Raw genomic sequence first — 12,105 nt, forward strand, 5'->3', positions numbered from 1 at the left:
TTAAGAAACTTATGAAGTGGTCCTTGTGTTTAATTATTGTATTATTTATTACAATACCTTGTAATGCCTACATTAAAGGCTATATATGCCTAGTTAATAGTTCTGGTCACCTTCTGGAATAAATCTAACAGTGTAGTGTTCAATGGATGTTAAGGGTGGATGTTACAAAGTTTACCATCATCTTATTTCACCTGTTTGGTGATCAGTTGCTTGTTTTATTTATTTATTAATGTTTGCTATTGTATATGCTGTTTTACAGCAAGTTTCTAAATTTTTTTATATTATTGCTGTTCCTGACGTGTAAGGCATTCATCCATGATTGTGGTCACTTGCTTTAAAATTCTAATTTGGTATTTGTATTTACACATTAAGCCTTTAAAACCTTATTTACTGCCATTCCTGGCATCAAATGCCCTCTGCTGTGTTTGTGGTGACTTGCCTTTAATATTTAAATGCCTGTAATTTGTATGTTGCACCGAGTTTGAAACAATTCTTAATTTATTGCCATTCTTGGTGTGTAAGGCCTTCCGTTCAGATCACAGTGGCTTGCTTTTAAAACATTATCTGCTGTATCTGTATTTAATGGTGATTTGCTAAATTGTAACTCTCTGAAAACACTATTATTTACACAGCTGTTTATTCCTTCATTAATAACATCTGGTATTTTTATTTATTGTTGAGTCTGGAATTACTGGTTTAAAATAAATTGTGTGTAACTGTAAAAGGCAACCAATAGTAACTGATTACAGCCCCATCCACAATCGTAACCGAATCCTGCCTTCCCTTGACTATCAGGTTTCAATGTATTATAGGGCACAGGAACATTTTGCAGCGGATATAATATGACATCTAGGTACCAATAGCGTTGAAGACAAATGTAGCCTGTACCTTGGTCTCCGAGGTCACCTAACTTCAATCCTTTGGAATTTTCTGTCTCGAGTCATCTCAAAAGTGTACAGCACTCTCATTGACACAGCTGAAGAACTCAGACAGCAGATTGTACAGTCTTTTAAGATTTACACAATGATACAGGGATGTTTGAAATAAATCATAAATCTGCAGAGATGAGTACAGTTTTGAATCCAAATGTGAAGATGGTACATGGATCACCTTCTTTAGAAGGTAAGAGTTTACAGCATTTTGTAACATGTAACATGCCAAAGTGGTAACGTATTTCTTGAGAATGTATACAGTAAGTGAAATCTGAGCCTAATGACATAGAGACTTAATCAGACACCTCTGACACGCCACTCAGCTTGATGCCCCAAGTGGCCACTCAGGCCCTTGGACCTTAAATCAGTCCTGTCCTTACCTCCTTTCATGAAACATATGTGGGAGGACAAACTGTAAGAGTAAGTAATATACTACTTGACCCTTCTTGGAACATTTGCTCTCCAGAACTCTTACAGATATTAATGAACATATTTTTTTTGTCCTACTCAGGTTACTACATTTAAAAATTAATTGTCTTTTTTTATAGGATTCTAATTTTTCAATAAAAACTTGGCCATGGAATTCAAGTAGTTGTCCAGGAGAAATGATTTTACATAAGAATTGTGATATGAATTGAGGTATTTAGATTTGTGATAGGAATTGAGGTATTTAATTTATATGCCTTTCATTTCTACTCAGACTGTTCCTGTTCTGTCAGCTGGTATGTGACACTACTGTTCTGCCTCAAATACTGATTGTATTCATGAATGATTTTCATTTGTGATTGTATTGTTGTCAACACAAAAGGAAAGGGGACTGCTTGTATTCCCATGGAAAGTATTTGCCACGGTGTATAAGTGCACAGCTAAATTTTTTACCTTGAACTATTCTAAACAATATGACAGGATTAATCAAAATTATAAAGTCTGTGTGAATGGTTGGGCAATTTACTACAGATGTGTTCTCGTGTGCCAGCAGAAGATAAAAATGGTATGCAGCCTCACAGAAAATAACATGTGAAATGCTATGAGCAATAGAAGGAATAAGTGTGGATGTGTGTGTGGACTCAAATGTTGACCATCACTAATTGAACATATCTGGTAAGCTTCCAGCATCAGTTTCATTTCACATGTGTCAGATCTCGCATGACGTTTTCTGGTGGAGCACAAAACATGTCTCTAGTAAGCACCTAGGCCACAGCCCCTAATTTGATCAATTTCTGTAAAACATATTAGTTTGTAAGTTTTAAGTTTCCTGTTGAAAAAAGAGTTGCATGTTAATACACAAAAGTCAATAGTTCTTTAGTAATGCAAGCAGCCTTATTTCTTTCATATTGACATGGTACTACATGATGTGTATTGCAATGTAATAACCATTAACGGGGAGCAAAACACATATCTACATTTTCTACAAAAACTTTAAGTTTTAATGACAAATATTAATTACATTTTCCCAATAGTAACTGTAACATAACATGAGGTAACAAACCACTACTTTAAGCAATAGCTTTGAAACTACAGTAGAAACCTAACCCATGAAATGTATTATATATAACACGGAACAAAAGTGAAAAAAAGTAGTTACTCGTTCTTGACATTTTGATATCAAATATACAGACAAATGAGTGAAATAAGTAAAGAAACTTATGAACAGACAATAACATTGTGCTAGATCAGGACTTGAACTTTGCAACATTCTTGTAGACAACATTTTTACCAACTGAGTGCCCCCAGCATACTTCATGCCTCACTTTGTCAGTACTTCCACCTAATCTTGCAAACTCTACAACAACTCTTCTACATATAATCCTTGAAAAAGGGATGCATTTGATTGTTTTTCAATAATGATTAAGTTGCTTCACAATGAAGTGTTCACCAAGATGAAACGTCACAAATGAAAAGTGTGTCATACCAATCCTTTACTTTCCACATGCAACAGTCCTGGCAACGGGGCATCTAAGCATGGCCATAGCTCACTCAATTCCATTATAGCACACACTCAGCTGCAGAGTAAAAAATTATTCTTGAATAATTCCAGCTAGGCATGGATGACAGCTGTGAAACTTGGAAGAGTAGGAAAGAGGTTCTAGCAGACTGAAGCTTTGTGAGTCAGGCTGTTAATAGTTTCCTTGGTAAGAGCAATGCCTTTGAAAATTAAATTTCTGGGAATCCCTATCTAGTACACAATTTTTATTTGTTGGGAATATGCTTTACAATGGACATTTCACTGGAAGTAAGATTCAGTTCGATAAGGGGAAAAAATGCTAGAATATCATGACACACCACATATATGAAAGGAACAATGTGAAAATAAATATCTGTCATGCTTTAATGGGGAGCTATGGGAAATAACAGAGCAACTGACCATACCCCATCTCACTTAACCTCACATATTCATTTCTCATCAACCCCAAGTTAATAAGTTAAAGAACAGCACGCCTAAAAAAATTTATGTTACCTTTTGAGAAACAGATGAAAGTAAAGTCATAATCCTTAGACATATAAAATTATCCTAAAGAAGCAAGAAAATGTGCCTTACTGAATACAGAAGACAGTCAATACATAGATTAAAAGAATCTTTGTTTTTATCTCCAAGAGAAACATGAAAATTTAATGTATGTCTTAGTACACAACTGCAGCTGCAAACCACTATTCTGGCAACTTATTAATTTATAATCTGTTGTACTGCTGTAGTAATTTACGTACAACTTTTTACAGCATTACACAATGGAAAACCCAGGACGGAATAATGACAATATTATGAAGAAGATAGATTGCTACTCACAATATAGCAGAGATGTTAAGTCACAGAGAGGCACAACAAAAAGACTGTCAGACAAGTAAGCTTTTGGCCAGAAAGCCCTTCATCTGAACTGGACAACATACGCATACTCTCAGGAGTCTGGTCTCGGCAGCCAAAGACTGCGTTCTTTTGTGTGTGTGTGTGTGTGTGTGTCTGTGCACACCTGTGAGTGTGTTGTCTAATTCAGATGAAGGCCTTTTTGGCCAAAATCTTACTTGTTTGACAGTCTTCTTGTTATGCCTCTTTGCTACTCAGCATCTCCAATATATGGTGAGTAGCACTCTATCTTTCCCATAATATTTTTTACAGCATTATATATTTTTCCCTCTCTTCTATTTAAATTTCCACGATAAACGTCAAGTTCCAAAAGATCAACAACAAATTCATTTGTATATCTACTGCATTTGTGCTGTTAGTTACATCTGCATGCAAGACTAATTTAAAAAACTTTATATAATTTAAAATCATTTTTGACACCAAGTACACAAACATTGCACCTGAATTAAGATTCTTTTCCTAATTCCACAAATATATTGTGGGAAGAATGATTGTTTATTGTCACTGATTAAGCTGATATTGGTGAAATTATATCTGTATGATACCTACAACAGGCATAGTATGGTGGTGATGATGATGATGATGATGATGATGATGATGATGATGATGATGATGATGATGATGATGATGATGATGATGAGGTCCCATACTCCAAGGAGCATAGGGGACGGGCACTGCTGACTAGGCAAGGTCCTAGTGTAGGTGGTTTGCCAGTGCCTTCCTCCGACCGTAATGGGGATGAATGATGATGAGATGATGATGATGAACACAACACAACAACACCCAGTCATCTCGAGGCAGGGAAAATCCCTAACTCCGCTGGGAATTGAACCCAGGATCCCGTGCGCGGGAAGTGAAAATGCTACTTCAAGACTACAAGCTGTGAACACAGGCATAGTATGTAGGGGACCACAGAACAGGAACATCTGGAACCTAATTCCTGGAATTTTAACCCTTGAGTGAGCATGCTGTTTTTCGTAGCAAGAGCAGGAACATGGTATACTTTGTATACACATAATAGCTGTCTTTATGTTGTCAAGGTAAATATGTATGAAAAAAATCACAGTTTACACTTAGTTTAATTGAACAATGATAAAATAAACTTAAATTACAAGGGCTAAATCCTGTTTAATTAAACAATAATAAAACAAACTTTCATTATATCACTTCTTTGACATGTACAAGTGTTAACCCACAGTAATAACCCACTCTAAGCATTAAGCAACACATTTGCGTTAGATTCCTGCCAACTGCTTATTTGTATTACAGATAACTTCCTCATTGTGGGATTGTGCTGTTAGCTCAGAATCTGGGTCATTTTCTTGAACAAATTGTAAATTTTTTCTCACCAAGCTTGCTGTTCATTTTATATTACTGCTGCTCACTTGGATGTATGATGACACAACTTATCACTGTGTTAGTCGAATCAGTAATGTAAGAATAGGTATGGACGCAGAACTGTGAAACAACTATGGAATGTTATAAGACAATGTTATTTATGATTAGCACTCTTTATTCACAAGTGCACCTGCTCGAGGATTAAAGCAGATTTTCACATGGTTTGAAGTATTCAGTACTAACCCAGATTTTTCAGCACACCTGTGGGAGTAAAACAAGCCTATGAAACCCCTTCTATATATGTAAGTGATGTTCCCTATTAATTTAACATGATGTCGATCGCACACATCGTAGCAATTTTTCAGTGCTCCATAGCCACTCACTCTGATAGAGAAATACTCCTAATATAGAAGTACATATCCTTGGTATCGCAAAACAGCTTAAATCACTTAATAAGGGCAAGGCTTCTGGTCCAGATTGTATACTAGTCAGGTTCCTCTCAGAGTATGCTGATACAATAGCTCTATATTTAGCAGTTATATACAACTTTTCACTCCCAGAAAGATCTGTACCTACAGAAAGGAAAATTGCTCAAGTCACACCAATACCCAAAAAGGGAAGTAGGAGTAATCCATTGAATTACAGGCCCATATCACTAATGTCAATTTGCTGTAGGGTTTTGGAACATATGCTGTATTTGAAGTACCTCGAAGAAAACAGTTTACTGACACATAGTCAGCACAGATTCAGAAAATATCGTTTTTGCGAAACAGAAATAGCTATTTATACTCATGAAGTAATGAGTGTTATTGACAGGGGATTTCAAATTGATTCCATGTTTTTAGATTTCCAGAAGGCTTTGACACCATTCCTCACAAGTGTCTCCTAACCAAACTGCGTGCCTATGGAATAGTGCCTCAGCTGTGCAACTGGATTCATGATTTCCTGTCAGAAAGGTCACAGTTCATAGTAATAGATGTAAAGTCACTGAGTAAAACAGAAGTAATATACAGCATTCCCCAAAGAAGGGTTATAGGCCCTCTATTGTTCTTGATCTATATTAACGATATAGGAGCCGTCTTAGATTGTTTGCAGATGATGCTGTCATTTACTGTCTTGTAAAGTCATCAGATGACCAAAACAAATTGCAAAATGATTTAAATAAGATATTTGTATGGTGTGAAAAGTGGCAATTGACCCCGAATAAAGAAAAGTGTTAAGTTATTCAAATGAATACTAAAAGAAATCCACTAAATTTCAATTACGCGATAAGTCACACAAATCTGAAGGCTATAAATTCAACTAAATACTTAGGGATTACAATTACAAATAACCTAAATTGGAACTATCACATAGATAATGTTTTGGGTAGAGCAAACCAAAGACTGCAATTCATTGGCAGGACACTTAGAAGGTGCAACAGGTCTACTAAAGCAATTGCTTACACCACACTTGTCTACCCTATTCTGGAGTATTGCTCTGCAGTGTGGGATCCACATCAGATGGGACTGACAGATGATATCAAAAAAGTAAAAAGAAGGGCAGCTCATTCTGTATTATCATGAAATAAGGGAGAGAGTGCCAAAGACACGATACGTGAATTGGAGTGGAAATCATTAAAACAAAGGCATTTTTCATTGCGACGGGATCTTCTCATGAACTTTCAATCACCAGTTTTCCCATCCGATTATGAAAACTTTCTGTTGGCACCCACCTACATAGGGAGAAATGATCATCACGATAAAATAAGAGAAATCAGGGCTCACACAGAAAAATTTAAGTGCTCGTTTTTACCACGCCCCGTTTGAGCGTGGGATGGTAGAGAGAGAGCTTGAAGGTGCTTCATTGAACCCTCTGCCAGGCACTTTATTGTGAATGGCAGAGTAATCACGTAGATGTAGATGTAGAATTTATGCCCTGTTATTATTTATTTAGTTCACCTTTGCCATCATCGATAGGATACTGGAGAAATGCAATATAAAAATAAGTGAAATACAAAAGGTCACACAACTATTTGACCCATTGGGGAGTGTCTAGGAAATGCAGAACAACTTGAACTGTTTGATGCTTCAAGATAGATGCAAACAGTCCCATGGCAGCCTAGTTACAAAGTTTCAAGAACCACCTCTAACTGAGGAATCCAAAAACTACTGCAACCCTCTATGTATTGTTCCCACACAGGGGCTCGAAGACAGAAGTAGCCTAATTATAGCACACACTCAGTTATTTAAGATCCATTTTTCCAGCACTCTATATATGAATAGAACAGGAAGAAGCCCTTGAAAAGTGGCACAATGGGAAGTGCCCTCTGTCACGTTCTTCATGATGGTTTGCAGAGTATGGATGTGTATGTCAGTGTAGCGGTGGATGTAGATCAGTCATCTAGCATCTGTTGCTGGATGAAGGCCTCCCACATGGTATTCCTGCATGCTTCCTAATGTCATGAATCTGCCTTCCATTAGGGTGTCATCTCAGTTTCTTATTTTCTCCAGGATTTCATCACAGAACATACTTGGCCCACCTACCATCCATTTACCTGGTTACATGAGCTGCCAACTTCCAATTCCAACTGCATCACATTCATTTTTACATCTTCCACTCCGTTCTGCTTGTCTGTCTCCTAATAACTCCCAAAATGTTTCTCCCCATTAGTTGCTAAGTCTCCACAGTTTTTTTAATTGTTTTTACATTACACATATATGTTTCTCTGTCAGAAGTTCAAATCTGTTAATACAAACTGAATGTAATTCTTCCATTTCAGACATAATTTTTTCCTTTATTTTCGCTGTATACTGTGAGTGTTCTCTTACAGATAAAATCTATGGCCACAGAAAATGCAATTTATTGACACTAAGTTCAAAATGTTGGAATAAGGTACCTGACTATTTTGTGGAAAATATTTTAAATGTTTAATTGTGTCATTTTATGCACATAAAATGCTTATTTCCTCATGAATTTCAGAATTAAAAAAATACAGAAATGAAATTCATTGAAGGCCCACTAAAATGATCCATTTAAGTCATTTGTTGCCTGTGATGTCATCAGCTAGCACACTGCTTCACAGTGATATGTTGCTTCGGAATTTACTTTTCAGAAAATGGGTTATAAATGGTATGAAGTACGATACTGCACAAATACATCTACAAAAACTAAAAAAAATTGGTTTTGAATGTTCAAAAAAGTGAAAACATGCGTAAAATGTGGTTTCAGCTCAATTGTAGAGGCCCAAATGAGACAAGCATCACAATTTGTGTGTACAATTACAGTACTAAATCTGACAACATCGGTTAGTAACACAAAGACAGTTTAAAGAAACTGAAATGTCTTCTTGGTGATTAATGAAATAAGAAAGAAGAGAAGTTTTTATAAAACCTTTCACTGTATTCTATAAAAATTGAGAACAGTAGCATTACAACTATATTTATTTAAAAAGAAAGACAGATATTTTATCGATCCATTAGCTTATATTGGCACAAACATGTGGAATGAATCAAAACATGTTATTTACTTTTAAATGAGTGTCATGTACAGTCACATATAGAGATAAAAAAGGAACCTTATTTTCAGTTATAGAGCATAGTTCAGATACTGCATAACAATAGGTTTATTTAATCAACCAAAGTGAATCTTTCATAAATTTTTTTGAATGCATATAATTTTGTAAAAAAAATGCAGACTTTGCATGGAGTATGGCATGGATGCGAGCAGTGCCAACACATGTAAGCAACAGCCATGCTTTAGACCCAAAAGTCTCTGCATATATGTATCCAAAATGATGGGGTCAAATGTCAAGTAAGCCAAAAATGAGGGGGAAAAAAGAGCATGAATTTATAAAATGAAATAGTCAATGAATGAATGCAAGTTTTATGTTCTGGCTAGATGAATATATAAAACACTAGAAAATATGTAATGAAAAATGGCTCATTGTTTACAGAAGACTAAATTATAGGGGAAAGTGTAGTATGATATAATGATTAACCTGGATACTCAGTCTTTTTAGAATGAATAAAATAAAAATCATTTTAAAAAAGAGATATACATTCATCTTGATATGGAAATTCAAACAGTGATCATCAGTTTAAAATAATACAAAAGCCAAAAGCACAGAATGAATAGGTTGCACAGGGGAAAACTTCACATTCACAAACTTGAATAGAAGGAAGCAGAAGCAGGGTTATACCTCCCCTCGCCCTCGCTCCCCCCTTCCTCGTTAACAAGCTGATCCAACCACATTCAGCACTATTTTTCACGAGGCAAGTATGGACTACAAGTCATACCGGTCTTCTACAGAGTCTATAAGAGGGAATACTAGAAGCCATAATTTATGTAAGGAACATGAAGAAATGTCACATTATCAGTGCTTCCACCATTCATATGGAACATGAGAACAGTTTACCTGCAGGTAATTGGTTTCAAACACTGTAAGACACAATACGCCATATATCAATAAACATGCACCAACCTTGTCACTTACTTGCTTGTTGTATATGTCTTCCACAAAATTATACTAAGTAAAACTGATTTCATCATTAAATATGCTGAACATTCAGTGCTAAATACATACAAAGGCCTTCACATGGCCTCAAATTACATCACTGTGATAGTATGTCAACTTAGTACATGGGGTGGTACACAAAAAAAAGATTAAAAATGAGCATGTTTTTGTCTTCAAAACTTACCTGTTTGATATTTGCATGGAGTATGGCATGGATGCGAGCAGTGCCAACACACGTAAGCAACAGCCATGCTGCAGGGAAAACCAGTGGCAAAAATGGGAGAGAAACACTCACGAGTTGAGTAAGGAACATTTCTGGCCATGGGCCTGCTCCTGCCCAAGGATGTAGATAAACATATCGAAGACAACTGACCGCCAATGTGCATCCCTGAAATATTCCAGATTATATCATTGCTATAGCAAAAATTGAAACCGTTTGATGAAAATAGAGACATGTAATACATACTGTAATTTTGGGTATTATATGAATCATGGATAAATGTTTTCACCCAACAAAAAGGAGTGATTAAAATACACATGATAAGAAAAATATGATTGGGTGATCTACAGATAAATCAATTACAATTATGTGAATCTAAAATTATGAATTCAGTTTAAAAATTTAGGAAATGAAATAATTTCTTTTACTCCGAATAAGAGTATTTGCTATGGTGAAACATTAGTGCCAAGATGTAAGAAATTTTACACTGGTTCACATATCTTGATGTCCGGCATGCATTCCTCATATACTAACTTAGCTTGATTGCATCCCCTACCTCTCCTGACAACCTCTACAAAATTATTCTGGCAAATCCACAGAACTTGGCAGCTCTCTAGGAGCACACTGATGACAAGTTAAAATATGATACATCTCATGACCTGAATGTGAATACTTGCCTTCAATATCAACTGTTATGGTAAATTCGACATCTCTTAACACAGAGCTGCTAGCTTTCCATGGTAAACAGAAGATACTCAATGAAGTTTGTAAAGGAAAGAAGATGGCATTAGTACAAAGAAATCGAAAGCTGGACCATCTGGTCTTACACATATCTATACATTGTACAATGACCACACATGGAAAGTGATTAAAGATTATGGAGGGACAACATTAAGTAGTTTTGTTTTTCTCAAGCCACCATCCATTTGGGGGGTTATAAGGAGTATTTTGTTGATAATTTACATTTTTTTCTCAATGATGGTTTTTCTGACAATAGCTGGCACTCTTTCATGTGACCTACATGCAAAACCAGCCTATACTTCAGGGCAGAGGTGTTTAAATCCAGTAAACGTTGCTGACCGGGGTAAACTTTTCACGTAATATCTGTAGGCAACCATTAGAAAGCACGGGAACAGGACAGAATCACATGCTATACACAGAGACACAGATAGCGCAGCAAGTACGACACGCTCTCTCTCTCTCTCTCTCTCTCTCTCTCTCTCTCTCTCTCTCTCTCTATTGCTTACTCGCTGTCTGGTGCTCACTTCATCAACACATACCACTTTGAGCACTGAGCGAAGTCCACTATACCATGCCGTACAAAGTTGCACACTATCTAGACGCACACAGCGTGGGCATTGTGCTGTGAGTTTACGATGTCACGGAATCTGCAGCTTGCCGACCATATGTGAATTACATGTAGCCTGCACCTGCTATGATGGACCAAGCTCAAAGATATGCTGTTTACAGTCGGTGTGTCCTGCTGCCACCCAGAGGTTCCAACATACCACCAACTGCCGCAGCCTGTTTCCTAGGCAAGCTCTCAACACTGTTGGACTTGTTGGTTGTTTCCAAACTGCAGGCTGCAGTCACTGATCATATGCCACCCATTCATAAGTGCACTCCCCACTTGTGGCTGCCTTATCTAGCCATTCCAAGTTCAAATGTGGGGGCCACAGTGCACCTTGCTGCCACTGCAGCCAGCAGCTACCGCTGGTCACACGCCGCCTCCAGATGGGTGCCACTTGCCACTGGTCCCAGCTGCCTGCATGCACTGTCGCTGCCACTGCCCTTCGCATGTCGCTTCTCACTGTGCCGATAAGTATATTTGAATTTTTTTAAAGGACAAAATGCCCTCCACATATTTGTAGGCAACAAGTGGAGCAGAAAGTGGTGGTAGGGACTCCGTTCAGGCTTAGTGGGAGCAACTAGAATTCTTACGTTATGAAACCAGGAATTAGAGGAATGATTATGAGCAAGACGAGAGTTGCCGCCTGTTTACAATGTTGACCTGAGTATGCAAACGACCACTGATGGGCTAATACTTTCAGGGAAGATTTTCCTGTTGTGTCACAAACAAATCAGATGAGCACTTTCCCTGCAGTAAATTTCATTCCCTCTTTCTTCGCAAAACCCACTGAAAATGTGAACAACTTTACAAATGTTCACGATCTTGGTCAAATGAGTTAATGGCAAGATGACTTTCAGTTAAGCTGTTGGGAGCCTCCCATCCATTGATGGAATCAATGGAAAGTTTAGA

General features: G+C 37.1%; 1 protein-coding gene across 8 annotated transcripts in view; it reads right to left on the minus strand.

Annotated features, from left to right (window-relative positions):
• The window catches only part of LOC126334718 (transmembrane protein 94), a 461,078-nt gene that overhangs the window by 353,100 nt on the left and 95,873 nt on the right, over positions 1-12,105 (minus strand). For all 8 annotated transcript variants that reach the window (XM_049997238.1, XM_049997237.1, XM_049997233.1 and 5 more), the window contains one exon: positions 9,810-10,013. In XM_049997238.1, coding sequence (XP_049853195.1) covers positions 9,810-10,013 — 204 coding nt within the window. The remainder of the gene's footprint in view (positions 1-9,809; positions 10,014-12,105) is intronic.

This window comes from Schistocerca gregaria, chromosome 2 (assembly GCF_023897955.1).
Source record: "Schistocerca gregaria isolate iqSchGreg1 chromosome 2, iqSchGreg1.2, whole genome shotgun sequence".
NCBI lineage: Eukaryota > Metazoa > Arthropoda > Insecta > Orthoptera > Acrididae > Schistocerca > Schistocerca gregaria.